Source organism: Pinus tabuliformis, chromosome 9 (genome assembly GCF_031772625.1).
Source record: "Pinus tabuliformis cultivar Carrire ecotype Pingquan chromosome 9, CPIR1, whole genome shotgun sequence".
Classification (NCBI taxonomy): Eukaryota; Viridiplantae; Streptophyta; class Pinopsida; order Pinales; family Pinaceae; genus Pinus; species Pinus tabuliformis.
The window spans coordinates 139,026,160-139,046,182 of record NC_142307.1 but is presented as its reverse complement, the minus strand read 5'-3'; the positions used below and the strand labels follow the sequence as shown (position 1 = coordinate 139,046,182).

At 40.2% G+C, this 20,023-nt stretch overlaps 1 protein-coding gene across 1 annotated transcript; it reads right to left on the bottom strand.

Moving 5' to 3' along the window:
- Positions 1-5,149: 5,149 nt before the first annotated feature.
- LOC149147486 (uncharacterized) lies at positions 5,150-5,701 on the bottom strand. Its single transcript, XM_089441854.1, has one exon. It carries the CDS (start codon positions 5,699-5,701, stop codon positions 5,150-5,152), a length of 552 nt encoding a protein of 183 aa, XP_089297980.1.
- Positions 5,702-20,023: the final 14,322 nt, after the last annotated feature.

Below are 20,023 nucleotides of genomic sequence, written 5' to 3'. Positions count from 1 at the left end.
TTTACGTCGTTTCGTTCCAAACTATGCCGAGGTGGCCAAAGGTTTTACACGATTACTAAAGCGCGATGTCCCTTTTCATTGGGATACCACTGCTCAGGAATCTTTTGAGCGTCTCAAGGGCCTCCTTGTTTCTGCTCCATTGCTCCGTCCTCCGAATTATTATCGCGACTACACTCTATATTTGGCCGCCGCCGACACCACTATCGGCATGGTTCTCATTCAAGCTGACGATGATGGCACTGAACATGTTATCTATTATCTCAGCCGCAACCTTTTAGAGATGGAAACTCGATATGCCTATGTCGAGAAGTTGGCTTTGGCCGTCATTTGTGCCGTCCAACGTTTCCGTCATTATATTCTGTTGCGTACCACTACTGTGATTTCTGACTGCAACCCCATAACGTATATATTGTCACGCCAGTTGCTGGGGGGCAAGTAATCAAAGTGGATTGTTATCCTCCAAGAGTTTGACTTGGAATTTACCACTGCCAAGTCCAAGAAATCCCTTGTGTTTGCTGAGTTAATTTTCTCTTTGCCATCTTCTTCCCCGACCTCTCACGTCGAGGATCAAATTCTGGATGAGTCCTTATTCCTCATTAGCACCCTCGATCCATGGTACGGAGATATAATTATATATCTGCAAACGTCCTCCTTTCGCCCGGGCGTGTCCAAAGACGCTCGGCGAAGGATTCGTCATCAATCTCAACCATACCGTATCATTGGGGATACATTATATCGTCTCGGCGCCGACTCTGTTCTTCGCCGTTGTCTTACTCTCGAGGAGGCTGAGTGGGTCTTGAATGACTGCCACTCCGGTGCCTGTGGCGGTCACATGTCCGGATATGCTACTGCCCAAAAAATCCTTCGTTCTGGCTAATTTTGGCCCTCTATCTTCAAGGATTGCATCCTTGCCGTCCGCTCTTGTCATGAGTGCCAGATATACTATCGGAAAATGCGAGCGCCTCCTGCTCCATTGCAACTTGTTGTTTCCATCAGCCCTTTTGCCAAATGGGGCATTGATTATATGACCTGTAACCCTCGCTCGGCCAGGGAGCATGGGTTTATTATCGCTGTCGTCGATTACTTTACTAAATGGGCCGAGGCGATGCCTACATTAACCGAAGATGGTCACACAGTGGCGCAATTTTTATTTAATCATGTTATTTCGCGATTCGGCGTCCCTCAAGCCATCGTCACTGATCACGGGAAGCATTTCCATAATCATATGATGTTGAAATTAACAACCCAGCTAGGCTTGCAACACGATAGTTCAACTCCATCCTACCCTCAGTGCAATAGCCAAGTTGAAGCTATCAATAAGATCTTGGTTATGATGCTTCAACATACCATTGGCATGCATAAGTCTAACTAGCATTTGATGTTGTTCCCTGCCTTGTGGGCCTGCCAAACCTCAGTGAAGGATGCCACTGGTTTCACTCCATTTCAACTAGTTTATGGACTAGAGGCTACCCTTCCAATTGAATGTGAAATTCGTTCATTAAAATTAGCTGTCGAGCTACTTCCCAACACCACTCCGTTAGAAGAATGCCTTCTTTACTTAGAGCGGCCAGATGAGACTCGTCGCCTGGCCTCTTTGGCCATCAAAACGCAAAATAAGCGAGTCAAGACTCACTTTGATCAGACCGTACATCCACGTTCTTTTGTTGAGGGAGATTTAGTCCTGCTCTACGATCAGGCAAAAGATAAGCTAGGAGCAGGAAAGCTCGAGTCTATGTGGCTAGGCCCTTACATTGCCAAGAAAGTTCTGTAGAAAGGGGCCTACGAGCTGATTGATTATGAAGGGAACCCTCTTGGGAAGCCCCGAAATGGGCTTTACCTGAAAAAGTACTATGCGTGATGCCGGTACATTTTATTTTGTACATACATGTACTCTAGCAAGTGTGTTGTGTGTGTGTGTATGTCAGTTTTCAAAGGCGTAACTGCCACTTATTGTGTTTTTTCGCTTCTTGTGCAGATGTCTGATGCACCTTATGTTGGTTTCGCTGATGGTGCCTACCGCAGTACTCGCAACTTGTCCTCTGCGGCGTGGGTGATCTACGATCCTCATGGCGAGTTGATAGATTGTCAGGGTGTGTGTTTGGGTCGTACTACTAACAATGTTGCCGAACACTGTGCTGTAATCGAGCTACTTGCTAAAGCAATTAATCTCGGCATTCGTGCATTGGTAGTGAACCTGGACTCTCAACTTGTCGTCCACCAGCTCAACGGGCAATATTCCGTCAGAGACCATCACATTTTAAGGTTGTATTTACGTGTGAGATTGTTAGAAAGGAACTTTGATTTTATCACATATCAACATATTCCACGACAATTAAACACATTATCTGATGCATTGGCCAATCATGTATTAGATAGACATTTGCGTAATTTGTAACCAAAACAGTATACAAGCGAGCACATGAAAACACAATAACAAATCATAGGCATATGTATATATACACGTGTGAGTCATAATGTTTGCGCCACGCGCATTACATAATCCAAAAAATAATACATGTCTAAAACTCATGCGGCCGCTGACAACATGTCTCTTAAAAGCATGCAAAAAATGAAACCTAGGTGTCTAATCACGATGATGCTCATGATAGCATGTCACCGTTCGCACCAAACATCTCAACAGACGATGGACACGAGTAGATACTCCCACCGTGTGCCTCTGATATGCTCTGGGCACATCTACCAATCTGCCATAATCTGGAATCCCTCGGGTAAGTGCCTCCAGGTTCTGTACTAGATCATCGTCCACATCACCCCCTACCTAAGGGTCGGTTGCAGGTTGTGCCCTCCATGCAATGTGAGACAAGTCAGCTGGCCACTCTGCACCAACATCTAGTTTCGGGCTCGAGGGACACAACTTTATGAAAAAGGGCACCCCTGGGGTTTCCTTTTCTGCTGTCTTTTTAAACTCTCTAAACATGAAAAGACGCTGAGTTCTTCCTTTGTCACACTCGTTAAAACCTGATGACATCGGATTTTGTCAAGATGACGCACTACAAGCGTATGCTATCCCCATCAAGCTTGTTAAAAATAATTGGGGTACTCGCCAGAAATGGCAGGGGAAAAGTAGGAACCATAATTACCGTCGTGTCGGCAGTATGTCGCTCTTGAACATGGCACTTCTCTGCTTTTGTGTCTGGGTGGGGATATCTCATCTCATTTTTTTTTCACTTGCCTCCGTGGATTTGGGTAATCGTGTTTGACCGCTCATCTGCTCATTGCCTCGTCACCATGACCTCTGATACGTTGATGTCAAATATTGCCAATTCCACTGTCGTGCCACCGATATGTTCAAGAGAAGTTGACCTCTACAAAGAAACAACCTCCCTCTGATAGCTCGCACAATCTTGATTCACAACATTATCTCTCTGTCTCATGTCGATGATGTGGGAAACATTATGGCCCACCTTCGATCAAGGTCATTTCCTGTCGACTCCAGCTCATTATCTAGGAAGTTGATCTAGAGACTCCCTTCTGGTGCCTTGGAGCCTGCATGCCTCAATGGCAGGTTCTTCGTGTTCGATGTGAGGTTTTCATCATTGGCCTCCGATCGAATGATTCTACGGGTGTTCGACATCAGATCACTAATTCTCACGCCGTAGATTGTACCTATAGTACCTTGAGGGCAATTTTCATTATAGGTGGTACCTCTCGCGTCTGTTAACAGTTTCCAATATTGACTGGTAATCAGACGATGTTCATGCATGTTCGAATTCAGCTCATATATTTGCATGTTTGAACTTGTACTTTTGTTCGGGTCGAGATGGAGCGCAAGACCCTGGATTGTATCTGTTGTAATCTAGGTGTGATTCTTGATACATGACTCATTCATTGGATGGCTGCGACCATACCTGAGTCAATTCATTGATCCTAACCAGATGGCTGCGTCCATAATATGGATCTAGATTATCACGTACTCTCTTATGGATGGCTGCGACCATACCACATACATCATGTATTTGAGCTATCAGTTGTATCTCTCAATGCAGATTCTCGGTGGCAGCTACATGTATTCTTGTAAAGAATTTCACCCCTCTCTCTCTCTCGGGCCTCATGCTTTAGGGGGCATCTGTTACACAGTAATTTGTCACCATTGGTCACCGTCCCTGTTACCCCTGTTCCCGTACATTGGAGGATGCATTTTGGGACCTGTGAGCAGTGACATAACCTGAAAACACTTGCATTATGTTCCCCTGAGTATGTACTTCGTTTTCCCTAAAGACACCTTCTGCAAAATATCCCTGAAAAGTGCCCTTTTCCCATTAGCGCGGGTCCACAATTTCTTACCCGCGCCAATCACTGAGATCCTCAAAAGGGGGTGCGACCATTGGCGCTCTGTCTCAGAACAACACCCTCGCCAACCAAGTTTGGTAATGATTTTTGACAAACGTGCACTCAGATGTTTTTTCCCTTCAGATCACGAAGTCCTTTGAGGATAAATTTTATCTGATAGAGGTGGAGAGTCATCATCTATCCTTGACATCTATCCACAGTGGCTTTTCGGAGATAATGCCAATCCACAATGGTTGTCTTGGTGCATTGTATCTTCCTCCCTTGTCCATCTATAAAAGTCTGTCCTCATGCATTAGACAAGCTAGTTTTGAGTAATGCTAGTTGTGATTATGCTTGTCTTGTGTGATAGTAAGAGTCTTGAAGCATAGGGAGGTTATGCTGCCGGAAGTCTGAGAGAGAGAAGGTCTATTGCAAGATATACATAGTTGCTCGCCCAGCCAGAGGAGAGGTTAAACGTCAGAACCTTGGTTGTATCTTTCTCTGTTGATTATTCATTAATAAACGACTACTGTTATGGTTCCAATCTCATTGTTCACCATGATAATGTTTGGTTTATTTCCTTTCTGACTAAAATATAGTTGTATTTTAGTGGATTTTATGCTTGTATTCGCTTCGTTCTTTGCATGTGTAGGTATCCATACGCGGGGATCGCAAGGATTGTGACCTGCCAGAGCAAGGGAACGGGAGTATCAACTCTTCTTCAACATTAGCGTTGGACTCCAGGTTGGTTCTCGTAATCCACTTTCAGTATGCAACTAGGAACTTGCATAGTAGCGTGATTTGATTGTTGCTAGACCTATTTTGGGCTAGTGGGATCGCCTCTGTCCGCAGAGGGGATTTACCTCTCCAACAAGAGAGTTTCTTCTTGCCTACATCTATTGTGCCACTGTTGAGTTAGAAATTTCTCCTGCTCCGCAGATTCCTCATTACTGTTCCCAGCTGCCCAGTCTTTGTGAGTGTGTTCCAATTTCTCTTCTATTATGGTTTTCTCCTTAAAGATGTCCCCAAATACCGTTCGATTCCACTCCTTTATCTTATCTTTGATAATTCTTAACTTCTTCTGTAGATTAAACATTTTGGAACCTTTGCCTTCCAGGGGTTCTGAGTCCTGACCATGATTCTCCACCAGCTTGAGGAAGTTAGGGTGATCCAGCCAAAATTTTTCAAATCTGAATGATTTATTCCTTAGTGTACCCTGAACTGCAACTATGATCGAAATTGACCAATGGTCCGATCCTCCACTTGGAAGGATGTCTGACTCTACGGTGATGCCATCCATTATGATATTTTCAGAAATCAAAAATCTATCCAAGCGAGAGGCAATCATCCTTTCTCCCCCTCTCCTGTTATTCCAAGTGAATTTGCCACTCTTGGGGAGAATGTCTACCATTTTGACATTATAAATGAAACTTGTGAAAGCCTCCGCATCCCAATTAAGTTTCCTTAGACCCCCTCTCTTCTCCAGAAGGGTTGTTATCATGTTGAAATCTCCCCCCAGAATACATTTGGACATTGGATATCTAGCAATAAGTCTATAGAAGGAATTTAAGAAACTTATTTTATCTTCTGTTCTTTGTGGTCCATATACATTAACACATAAGAATGATTCAGAATTACCTGTGGGTTGAACTTCCACAGCGATGAAGTGTTTGTTCGCTTCTGCAGAGATCACCTGAATATCTCTTGTGTCCCACAGTGTTGCTAGGCCGCCTTCTCAGCCCTGACTTTCAACTTCTAGATAGTTTATCTTCCTTCCATTCTTCTTGCTTATCGTGGCCATGCTGGAGATACTGCATTTGGTTTCTTGTAAGAACATGATTTCCGATTTGTATTTCTGAAGTTTGCGCTTCAATATTTTGTGCTTTGCTTGGCTGTTAAGCCCTCTTGCATTCCATGATGTGATCTTCATGACTAACTTTTGGTTTTATTGATAGGTCGGGAAGGCGCTGAGTGCCTTCATCTTCCCTAAGTTTACCATTATCATACCTAGCTCCTGCAAAGCTTCACCACTTGTCCTTCGGCCTCTTCTTTTCTTTTGTTTGGAGCTGGATGAGTTCCATAGAAGACTCTTTGAATGGATGCCATTACCTCTTTAAATACCTAGCTTCCTGTTCTGCCTTTCTAAATCTGCTTTCTGCTGTTCTATGAACAAATCATTGACCTTCTTGAATTCTTCCTCCGGTACATTTTCTATGCCTTGAGTTTTCCAGTTCTCAGCTATAACTGGTAGATTCATCCCTTCCTTGGCTAGTACCTCCTCCAGCTCAAAATCCTCACTTCCTCCATCGCTGGTTAGCATGTCTGCATCCTCCTCTGGCTCTTCTGGTCGCTCCTGCATTTGGACTTCATTGGTGTTCTTGTCCTCTTCCGCTTCTTTCCTAGTTCGTTCTTCCTCTTCCTTACGCCCCTTATTTGATGTTAGGGTTCTGTGCCCATCCTCTGAGTCTGTTTCTAGATCCAAGATTTCAAAGGTATTACTGTAGTTGTTTCTATTTGTTCCTGCTTTGCTTATTCTTCTTCTATTGGCTCTCTGCCTTGACTTTGGTGTTATGAAGTTATCTTTGCCTTTGTTTACTTTCTCTGTTTTAGTGTCTTCTTCCTTCCTGTTCATTGGATATTCCCTTATTAAATGTCCATGTTCATGACATTTACGGCATCGAAATGGGATCTGCTCATAGTCTATTGCCTGAAAGTAGTCTTCATCCCTGTATTCGAGCCATAGCCCCTCATGCAGTGCTCCCGATACATCCATTTCTACACATATTCTTGCACATGAGGTGTATTTCTTTTGCAAAGTTGCCTCCAAGGCTTTGATAAAAGTTCCCAACTGATCTCCAATTTGTTTTAGAGCATTCAGACCCCAATAATCTATTGGGAGTGAGAATAAACGAATCCACATTGGAACTTGAGTAAAGGATTCTTTTTCTGGAGCGAAGTTTGATTTCCATGGTCGCATGTACAGACCAGCAGAAGCCATGAAATATGGGCCTCCATCAAAAATCCTATCCTTATCTTCCAGGTTGGTAAACACAACTCTGAAGAAACCTTTGGCTCCCAAGTGCAGTTTAACATCCCCTCTGGGCTTCCAATGTTGTCTAATACATTGACATAAGGCCCTTTCAGTTGGCCACATACCCATAAACTTGCATATGACTGCATGTTCTGTCATGTGCTCTCGGTAAGCTTGAATCTCCAAATCCGTGATTACAACCCTGAGATTGTCAGTTTTTATTGGTTTGCAGATCTCGTTCGTTGTTGGTTGTATATTGGGTCTTGAGCTTGTGTCCCCTTTCTTTTCTTTATTCTCCCGCCTGTTTTCTTCGTTCCCCCTACCTTCTTCGGATTGTCTTTCCTTGTTTTCTGTCAGTTTTTTTCCTGAAGTGTTTTTATTTTCACTATTTTCCAGACCCTCATCCTCTGTTACTTTGACTTCTGTATTGTTGTCTAGTTCATTGTCTTCCACTTGTTTTTTCTTCTTGTTTGTCCCCCCACTCTGCTTGAAATCGTCATACCCCGAGATCCTGACTCCTTCCTTCACGTTCTTCCTCTCTTTCTGCATTATTATTTGTTTATACATAGGGGTCCCAATGGACCCCTCTGCACCCATCCGGACGGTCAGCTCTTGAACCTTTCTGAACAGTGTTGCTATCCAAGATCTGTGCACTTCCAGGTCTGAAGCAATTTCAGTGTTTCAGAAACCCTCGTTTCGCTCTTGCTCTCCTTCCGACCCTATTCAATTCCAGAAGCATTCCCCAATGCTATACTCTATATGGTTTATTTTATTAACAAAACATATAATGAAATTTAAATTTAAATTATATATAACTTTTAGGTCACTAAGTCAACTAAAAATGAAGGAAATAATGGCATTAATTGTCAACTACATGAATTAAAAGGAGTTGTATTTACAGTAAAATTAATTTATGTCCACATCAATTGTTTTAGATTTTCTACGTATATTTTTCTTTTAAATTATGTAGAAAGTGTAGACAGTACAAGTTTAATCAATAAACTATCATAGTGATCATATCATAATCTCATGAGTTGATCACATTCCTCAATAAAACTAGAAAAAAAAACTAACTTAATTTCTATTTTTCCATGCACTTTATTATTATGTATTTTTAAATTATTAAATATATTATTTAATTTTATATTATATATTTTATAATTATCCCATATATTTTAAAAATATAAATATTGATTTTTTAGATTATCTTATTATTATTTTGAATATTGAAAAATTTCTCTAGGTAATTGAGTGCTAGGTTAATGCACTAGCATTACTTGATGTGAAGTCAAGAGTTCAATCCCGTGACATGTCCATATTGAAACAATCCTTGCAATTATCGATAACGAAAAAGAATGTAGTAAGAAGTGCTGCATTGAGGGTTTGGAGCCATAGAGGAGGAAGAAGAGCTAGGGTTTCAAGCTTCTCAAGTGTTGAACTCCATGGAGGGGCGCAAAGTGGGGACCTCCACTCCCTCCTATAGTAGTCAACTAAAAATGAAGGAAATAATGACATTAATTGTCAACTACATGAATTAAAAGGAGTTTTATTTACAGTAAAATTAATTCATGTCCACATCAATTGTTTTAGATTTTCTAGGTATATTTTTATTTTAAATTATGTAGAAAGTGTACACAATACAAGTTTAATCAATAAACTATCATAGTGATCATATCATAATCTGATGAGTTGACCACATTCCTCAATAAAACTAGAAAAAAAAACTAACTTAATTTCTATTTTTCCATGCACTTTATTATGATATATTTTGAAATTATTAATATATTATTTAATTATATATTATATATTTTCAAATTATCCCATATATTTTAAAAATATAAGTATTGATTTTTTAAATTATTTTATTATTATTTTGAATATTAAAAAAATTCTCTAGGTAATTGAGTGCTAGGTTAGTGCACTAGCATTACGTGATGTGACGTCAAAAGTTCAATCCCGTGACATTTCCATATTGAAACAATCCTTGCAGTTATTGATAACGAAAAAGAATGTAGTAAGAAGTGTTGCATTGAGGGTTTTGAGCCATGGAGGAGGAAGAAGAGCCAGGGTTTCAAGCTTCTGTAATCATTGAACTCCAATGAGGGGCGCAAAGGAGGGACCTCCACTCCCTCCTATAGTGAGGCCCTCCTATAGTTGGGTCGTGGCCTGCCGAGGTAAGAAACCAATAGAAACTGCTAGATGTCCTTCAAGAGAAGGGAAGAGGAACATTGAAGAGGAACAGGATTTAACCAAAACAAGGCAGGATAATAGAACAAAAGAAAATGAGGAAGAAGATAAGAAACCGGAAGTAGAAAACAAAACGCAAAAGGGACCATGTAAACCCAAGGCTGAGGTCACAACGAGAGTAGTTTTAAATGATCCTACTCTGCAGATGCAAAGGGACCACATGCAGAAGTATGATATCAATTGTAAATTCATGGGATTATGGCCCACAGAAGAGGCACTTCAAGCATGGATTAAATACCACTGGAAACTAGAAGGAGGCATAGACCTACATCTTGGGACAAAGTGTTTCTTCATCATGGTCTTTACAAATATCGTGGACAAAGACATGGTGTTTGAAGGAGGGACCTACTTCCATACAGCGGCACGCCTCTACATGAGGCCTTGGATGATGAATTTTGTCGCGGAGTGTGAGACTTTCACTTCGGTCCTCGTCTACGTAAGACTCTATTCCATACCTCTTGATTACTGACAAACTGAATCGTTATCTACCATAGGAAACAGATTAGGGCATTTTGTCAAAGCATCTGAGGCCACTAGAAGGGGAAAATATACTTGCTTCGCACAAATATGTGTGGAGATGGATCTCTCTAGTGCTCTACTGGATGAGGTCATCTTGGAAGTTTTGGATGAAGAATGGGTGCAAACAGTAGATTATGAACATATTCCTTTCAGATGTCTCAGGTAGGATGAGCATGGGCACCTATTTAGAGATTTCCCTCTCAGTAAATAGAGAATAGAGTAAAGCTACCATAGTGAAAGGCACTCAAAGCTTTCACAACGCGGGATATAGAGGAAAGGGGGCAAAAGGTGGCCAAAGAAACATCAAACAGAAGAGAAAAATCCCAATGTGAAGAGGTTCCAAGTACTAGAAGAAGAGGAAGAGATAACAAAGGTAGATCAGGTAATGGAAGGCAGCCCAAGGGAGAAGGAGAAAGAAGAAAATAGTGGGAAAAAATAGGATATTAATAAACAAAAAGAGACTATGCTGAGCAATGGGGAACTTGAAATGGACGAGGAAATGACCGAGAGTGAGATGGAAATGGAGGATCATGAAGTGCAGGATATTCTTGATAGGGAACACCAAGATCTCGAAGGGTTCTTGAAACAGTGGACCATGGGAAGGTTAGACTCACTACCTCAAGAAGAGTTCAACAGAGTACAACAGCCGTTCCTATGGAAAAATCAAGCTAAAGGGATGGAAATGGAAAGAAACAATGAAAGGGAGGGCAACGAAGGTGTGAAAACTATGAGAACCACAGTAGGATTAGCTCCTATAAATCCAGGAAATAAAAGAGGGAGAAAAATGTAGCATGATTTATTGATGGAATGTGGAAAGCTAATGATAGATTCAGGTAAGATGAAAGACCTGATCATCTACTTCTTTACAAATATCTCTTAATGAAGTCATATCTTGGAATATGAGAGGTCTAGGTAGTAAAAGAAAACAAAGAATAATTAGCAATAGAATGAAACAAGAAGCTCCAGATATGATCTTTATCCAGGAAACTAAATGTTCCATTCAAAAAATAAAAGAAATATACAGCAATTGGCTCAATAAATATGAGTTTATAGAAGTCAAAGCAGATAATACAGCAGGAGGCATACTCACTCTTTGGAACCCCCAAAACATAGGCATAATCTACGTTGGGGCATCTAGGATTTATTTATCCATGGTTATTCAACCTGTGGGAGATAGGGAGACTTATTTGGTTACAAATTCTTATGGCCCCCAAAGATGACATGATAAACTTACGATTCTAGATTCACTTGTGGAAGTAAGAGGTAGACATGTAGGAGTACCATGGATCATGGTTGGGAACTTCAACATGATCAAATCACTTTCAGAGAAAAAAGGGGGAACCAGAACTTTAAGTGAAGACTCTATAGCTTTTCAAACTTTTATAGATAATATGAAGCTAGTTGACATTGATATGAGTAATGGCCTCTTTACATGGAATAATAAGAGAGGAGGAGAGTCTCAAGTAGCCTCAAAGTTATATAGATTCATAATCTCAAAGGACCTTATGCTCACCGAAAAGGAAATGATAGCGATAATTCTCCCCTTTGGAGGCTCGGACCATTGCTCTATACAACTTGAGGCTCAGGGCATTGGCACCCCCAAGAACAGACCTCTTAGATTTGAGAATATCTCGCTCACCCACCCAGATTATATCAGTAAAATTGCAAAGTGGTGGATAGAAGATCTGCATATTCATGGTATAAGAATGTTTTTGCTACAAAAAAGACTAAAGCACACCAAGCTTAGACACAAATATTGGAACAAGAATGAATTTGGCAATATTTTTGAAGTGAAAAAAGTTGTTGAAAACAAAATGTAGGAACTCAATCAAACGCCTATCACAGATGGCTTTGATAGTGTTAGAAATGATCAAGTAACCAAACATCATCAAGACTGGGAGAACTTATGTAAACAAGAGGAAATATTTTGGAGACAAAAATCTAGAGTTCAATGGCTAAAAGAAGGGGAACGAAACACTAGATTTTTCCACAGATCCACCATGGCGAATAGATCTCATAATAGAATCTCTTTGATCAAGGACACTAAAGGTCATCTACTCAATAGCCATGAACATATAGAAACTGTGTTAGTTTAGCACTTTCCAGGTATAACAGAGGAGACCGTTTCAGGCAGAGCTCATTTTATTAGGGACATAACGCGGCATATACCTAGGCTAGTAACAAGAGAGGATAATTTCAATCTCAATAGGCCAGTGACTGAAGAGGAGGTTAGTGAGGTCATCAAAGAAATGCAGAATGGTAAAGCGCCAGGCCCTAATGGTTTGAATGTGGATTTCTTTAAAGCTTGTTGGAACATTTTTAAACAAGATATTGTGAATGTAGTGGAGGACTTGAGGATGAACATAACCATTTTTAAGGTGCTCAATACTTCCTTCATCTTCGTGATCCCCAGACAGGACAATGCTCAGACTCTGGACATGTTTAGACCCATAGCTTTGTGCAATGTGGTGTACAAGATAATATCCAAAGTTATTGCCAATAGATTCAAACCCCTTCTTGCTACTGTAGTTTCTATAGAGTAATCAAGTTATGTGGAGGGTAGACAAATTCTAAATAACATCATTCAAGTGCATGAGGTGTTGCATTAATTGTTATGCAATAGGAAGGTGTGAATGATTATGCAATTAGACCTAGCCAAAGCTTATGATAGGTTGAATTGGACCTATATCAGGAAGGTCCCTCTAACCTTTGGATTTGACCATAACTGGGTAAGATGGGTTATGGCCCTGGTAACTTCTTCCAGCTTTTCAATTCTGGTTAATGGTTCTCCTCCCAAGAATTTTACTCCTTCAAGAGGCCTCACATAAGGAGATTCACTCTCTCCCTTTCTCTTTATCGTCATGATGGAAGGACTTGGTCGGTCTATCAAGCATGCGAAAGAAGTTAGTAACATCAAGGGTATCCAACTCTCTGAGACTAGACAAGCCTTCACCCATCAACAATTTGTTGATGACACTACGCTGCAGGGTATCCCCACGGTCAAAGAAGCACTAGCTTATAAACAAATCATTGGTGACTTTGCCATGGCTATAGGTATGGAGGTAAATCTCTCCAAACCTAATATTTTTTCTTTAATAATAATATTGCTATCCAGAAGAATATCTCTAGAATTTTGGGCTTTCAAAGGGATGTCCTTCCTTCCAAACATATGGGAGTTCCTCTAGCTAATAAACCTTTGCACAAGAGCATTTGGGAGCCGGTGATTAATAAGTTGTAGGATAAAATCTAGAAATGGACTATTAGATCTTTAAACTTAGCAGGTTGGTTTGTGCTTACAAAAGTTGTACTTCAATCAATCCCTGTGTTCATGCTTTCAGCCCTTCCAGCTCCAAAAGGAGTTTTGCAAGAATTTAGAACCATTCAAAGAGACTTTCTTTGGGGAAAGAGGGAGGATAGAAATAAATGGGCTTTGGTAGCCTGTGATAAGATTTGTAAACCTAAAAAGCATGGTGGTCGTGGATTGGATGATCTGGAAGTACTAAGCAAAGTCATAGGGGCAAAATTATGGTGGCGTTGGGTAAAATATCTAAAGGCTCAGTGGGCTAGTATATGGAAAGAAAAATACGCCAACACTTGGCAAGATAATGATCACATAAGGATGATTGGTATCATAAAAGGCTCCTACATCTGGAATAAGGCCTTAGAGAATAGAGGATTAGTGAAAAAAATAGCTTCTAGGAAGTTAGAGAGAGAGATCTTTCCTTGTTTTGGGACAATAAATGGCAACAAGAAGCTACATTGCTAAAAGAGGAATTTTTGGACCTCAAGAAGGAAACTGATACCAAAGAGTTACTTAGGGTAAAAGATTTTTGGGATCAAACCAATAGTGAAGGAAAATGGAGAACTTGTAAGAATATAGAATACAGGGTTGATAGCCCCTTGAAATCAAAAGCTAATGCACTTCTAACAATGTTGGACCAAAGGAAAATTCTAGTTTCAGAGGGGCATGACCAACTTAGATGGGGCAACAATAATGAAGGTACCTAGAGCTAGATTCCAATGTACCGGAGAGGGTTTGGCAGAACCTATGAAGGCATCATGGATGGATGAAAATCAAACTCTTCATGTGGCTGGTACATCATAAGAAAATTCTCACTTGGGAAAACATTCGGAAGAGGGGTGTTTTGGGACCTTCTAGATGCCATCTCTGTGAAGCCCGAGAGGAAATCATGGAGCACCTTCTCGATAATTTCATTTTCACCTCTAGGTTGTGGGATACTTTTGCCACAATTTTCCAACAAACAGACAGGGACAAAGGAATCATTATCAATATCCTAAATAATTGGAGACAAAACTTCTCTGATTATGAATTTCTTCCCTCAGCTTGGGCTTTGACTCCAAGCTTCATAATATTGCATGTCTCGAAAGAGAGGAACAACAAAATCTTCAAAAATGAAAAAATTTCCTCCCAACGTATTATTGAGCAAATGTTGAGACAACTTAAGGAGACGGTAGGTACTTTAGTGCGAACTTCCCCAAAGTATCCACCTTCAGAAGCTGAAACGTAGATACTTCCTAAGTTGGGTTTGCAGGGGCTTATACCATAGGGCATGGATAGGGAGGTGGTGAAACTGGACAATAAGCTAGATTACTGGCATCCTCCACCTCAGGGTTTTTTGAAATGCAACATTGATGGGGCCTCAAAAGGAAACTCGGGTATTGTTGGTTTTGGAGGGGTGTTAAGTGATGAAAATAACTGCATCTTTTTTATTTTCCACTGCCATTTGGGAAGATATACAAACAGTATGGCGGAATTAATGGCACTTGAGCAATGTTTAGAATTCCTGAAGAAGGATAATCTCAAAAATACAATTATTGAAGCTGATTCTGAGTTAAACATTAACTCGGTCAAGAGAATCTGCTATGGCACAGAGCCGGAAAAAGTATCAAGACACTCAAGACTGCTTCAGGTCTTTCAAAGGATTTAGTTTCACCTTATGTGCTTACGAATCGTGAGTTTTACTCATGTGTGCACGACTGCAAATAAATTGGCAGACATTCTAGCCATTCAAGGGGTGCTTTGTACCAAAAGCAGGTTCAAGTCGAGTTGGACAGAGATGCCTCAGAATAGATTAGGGAAGCTTTGTCTCGATCAAGCAGATAAGGATAGAACATTATTTCAAAACAAAGCCACGGAGATGAGGTCTAGTCGATTTGGATTCATTATGAAGTGTTTTTTGAGAAGTGATGTTACATTTGGGATGTAGGTCTCTGTCTACCTCCTCAACCTAGGTAAGCACAAACCAAGAAGTATTAGGTGGAAGTTACTCAGTAGACTATGTTTCTCGGATGAACGGTTGGACAGATGGATTTTCATCTTCCTTTGGGTCATGCACCCGAGGAGATAGGATGGTGCAAGGGGCCAGTGTTATAGATCTAATATGAAAATATAAGACAATGCAAATAAACCGAGAAATAATATGAAATGATTCTTTATTGATCAAACCCTTCAAGGTAGGGCAACACCATACATTCACTCCTTAAGGAAGGAGAGCACTCCACAAGCCATATGCCTATTCATACAATAATCCTTGACACTATTCCTTGACCTACAGTCTCTTGCCTCTATATAGGCCTCGCACATACAATACCATGGGTCATTACCATGGTTCCCTCATATCATCAAACTAATACCATGGGGCCATTACATTATTACTAACTACTTGTGGTCCCTTACATGATATGGGTTAACCACCTTATTTATTACTATGGCCCATTACATTATTACCTTGGGTACCTCCCTTGGTACCCCGTATTATCCCCCTTAGGTATATAACATTCCACCCCCCTTAGCATGTTTCGTGCCCGAAACATGGGAAGAACATGAATAATAAGATCTAATCAAAAGAGTAGTCCACTCGTACCATTCATGTGCATCTAGCCATCCAAGGGAATGGTGAACCCTCGATCTCGCTGGTGCCTCGCTCGCTTGAGATGGAAGTTGACCATGGCAGCTCTTCTGTGTTGATGTGTAGTATGTGGATCTTCGCTCCTCGCTATTCGTCATATGGGGGTTGTTGTCCTTGTGGTTAATTGGTTGCCATCTTGTTGGTTGTTTTTTGGCGGGGTTATGTGGGTGATGATATGTTGAAGTTTTAACCCATGGTGTCTTTTTCTTTAGTTCACCCTGCTGTGGTGCCTGTTGTAGTGTATTCTTTTTTAATATGACTTCAACCACTGAGCCCTCATCTGATGTACCTGTAATCTTTTCTGCTTCAGCCGTTGTTTGTGTTTGATTGTCGATCATCAAATCCTTATACACTAGAACATCCTCATTATCCACTTGTGTGTTTTCAATGTGTTTTGCTGGAATTTGCAATTTTTTTGCCAAATTAACATTGATGAAATTATGCTTGCAACTAGGATTTATAGAAACAATGATCTTCTCTTTCTGAATCAATCCATGAACCTACAATAAGGAGATACCAGAATAAAATAACCCTTTAGGTTCCTTGGCTTCCTTCTTTTCTATAAAATCTTTGCTAGGCTGTGTGTCTGTTTGTGTGAGCTTATCCACAAGATTAGCTTTACGACCAAAATGGTCCATAAGATCTTTTGTGAATGTGTCCCAAGTCAAGGGCCTTTGATAGCAATGTTGATGCCATTGCCACCATTGCCGTCTTTCATTATCCAAGTACATTATTCCCACACTCAACTCAGTCTCATCATCCATGATGTAATTAAATCTAAAATATTTCTTCATTTCTGCTAGCCATTTGGCTAGATGAGAACCATCAAATTTATGCATATCCAACTTGGGAGGTCGCGGACGGGATTGTTGGTGGGGGCCCCAGAGGAGAATAGAGTGGGTAGACTCACCCTCACTGTGTCCATTGTCAATATACGCCTCCTCGTGGGCTTCCTCCTCGCTCCTCGGAATTATGCTAGTTAGTCTGTCAAGCTGAAGTTGGAGGGATTGAAAGGTTTGTCCTAGTTTGTCCATCCTCTCATTGGCCATAGCTTGAGCTCTAGTTTCTACCATGCACTGACCTGATGTTCTTGAAATTTGGGACCACCCAAAAAACAAAATTCACTAAGAATTGAACGATACCACCATGCTGAGCTCTTCATCCTGATTCTGATGGTCTAGATCACAAGTAAGTGCCCCGGAGGATCTCAGACATGAACACCCTCCATATCCTTGGGGTCCACCGGGTCTTTGCTGATTTCAAGGAACTTCTAATGGTGTTAAGGGGTAGAAAGGTAGAGGGAATGTTGTGCTTTCTCAGGATTCTCGTAATCCTGTCAGTCGTCCCTTGGATGAAAGGGAGGTTAACTCCATAATTGTGATCCTTAGGGTCTTTCTTAACCTTAGCATTTTTGCTACCTCTGAGGAAGGCTCTAAGGCCTTGTTTCTTACTTTAACCATTATTAGCAAAAACCTTCAAGAGATGGGATTTCTCTTTTGAAAAATGGTCAATATCAGAAACCCTCATAACACTGGTAGCTAGAGTGCAAAGAACACCCAATTTCCGAGCAGGCAAATGATGGGACCTCGCATGAAGATATTGCTTTGAATGAGTTTTCTTTTGAAATACTTGATGGGAAAATGAGCCATCCTCTTTCTTAGAAATGAGGACATCAAGGAAAGGGAGGAAACCATTGATTTCTTTCTCCATGGTAAACTTAATGGAGCTATATTGATTATTAAGATGCTGAAAGAAGAGATCTAACTTATCCGGACCATGCTTCCAAACAAAGCACGTATCGTCTACAAATATTTTCCAAATCTTAGGTTTAAAAATAGTTGAGGCCAAAGCTTTGGATCTAAAATAATCCATAAATAGGTTAGCAACAATAGAGGATAGGGGTGACCCCATGGCTATGCCAGAGGTTTGTTCAAAGAACTCACCTTCGAAATAGAATAAAGTGGAAGTAGGGTAGATCTCAACTAGTCTACTAGTGTCAGGATCAGTAAGACGAAAGATGACATATAAGGCTTCTTTGATGGGGATATTAGTATATAAGGAAACCACATCGAAGCTTACTACAACGTCTTTTGGATCAAAACTCACATCGCTTAACTCATTGGCAAATGATGATGAGTCTTTTACAAACGATTTAGTTTGGCCAACCAGGGTCTTATGTTTAGAGGCTAGATACTTGGCTAAAAGGTAGGTTGGCGCACCTATGGTGTTGACAAAGGGCCTAAGGGGGGGTTCCCTCCTTATGGATTTTTGGAAGTCGATAGATCCTGGGAGTGATGGGGCTACTCTCAATAAGCTTATGGCTAAAGAAGCTAACAAAGCTACATGATTTTATAGTGAGAGCCACCATTCTAGGTATCCTTTTTAAGGTATTCCTATCAAGTTTTCTCTAGCTTCCATTGTTCACCTACTATCCCTAAACTAGGAAGAAAGGCAAGTGAAGTTGGTGGGAGGAATTGGAAGGATAATTTCACACACACATGTGGATGCAGTAGTAGTTGTGAGGAGGCTAGAAATTTTAGGCCTGTAGTAGAGGCTAAAATTCTAAAGCTAGGGGTTGAAGCTATGTTGCTGGAAGATATTTGACTAGGTTTGAATTGGACAATGGAAGCATATCAGCCAGAGGGTTGCAATTGGTCCTCTAGGTTATTGGACTTCGTCTAAAGGTCTTGGAATTCATCAATGAAAGAATCTATAAGAAGTGAATATATTTTGTGGGTTTTCCCCTTACTTGGAGAGGTTTTAGACCTCACTTGCAACATACATTTTTTGTTCTTGTGTACTATTATTCTTCTTGTTTTGGATGTTTGATGATATTCAAACATAATAATAAGTAAACAAGTGAATAAAGTAAGAAAAATTAAAAATACATCACAAGCAGTTATCATAGAAAGAGAAATCATAACCCTATAGATTTATCAACATGGTATTAGGACTAAGGTTGGCAGAGGGGATTATGAATATTTCTACTACCCTAAAGTTTCCAAATAAATGTTAAAAGGTGGGAAGTTATCTTAATAAGTGCATCAAAAAATTATGCAATATTCTATTTATTCCAAAGATGGAAGTGACCAAGACAAATGACGTGGGACTCTTCTCAACACTCACTGTCACAGTTAAAGATGAGAGAATTTGGGTGATCTATAGTGGAGCATGAATACACATGACCGGTCATTGCAAGAAACTAATTTTATTTTAAAAAGGAAAGTCTTATTACTCTGTAGAGCTTGAACATAATAAGAGCTATCATGTGAGACGGATTTGATCAACCTCAATAGAGATCGAGAATGCAGGTAACATTCATCTCAACAAAATCTTATTTGTTTCAGGTTTTGATAACAACTTTCTCTCCATTTCAAGTTTAGAAGATTAAGGTGATAGAGTGGCTTTCATTGATGGAAAATTCATAGCATGTTGTAAAAATTCAAGCATATAAACTACTAGAGTGATTGGGATTCGTGAAGGAGGACTATACAAACTGTTGTGTCCTCTTGCTCAAGATTTAGTTCACATTGAAATGATCCTATGTGAAATTTGGCATAGAATATTCGGTCATCTCCATTTCCAAGTCCTTCCAACTCTAAATTCAATAGTAGAGGGAATCCCTGAACTGAAAGAAGATCACGAAGGGGTATGGAATGGATCTGCATTGGGTAGGAACATGAAGAGGCCATTCGGAAGCACTACATCGTAGTCAAATTAAATCTTGGATCTTATTCATTCTGATTATTTTGGCCATATCACTCCTGAATCACTTGGAGGTCATCTTTACTATCTAACATTTACAGATGACCATTCAAGGAAAAATTGGGTTTACCTAATGAAATCCAAGGATTAAGTATTTGTCAAAATTAAAGAATTTAAGGATGAAGTAGAGAACCTTAGAGAAAGAAGAATCAAGATATTGAGATCTAATAATGGAGGATAATACACATCTAAGAAAATTATAGATTTTTGTGAGTAAAAAATAAATAAATGCTACAAGATC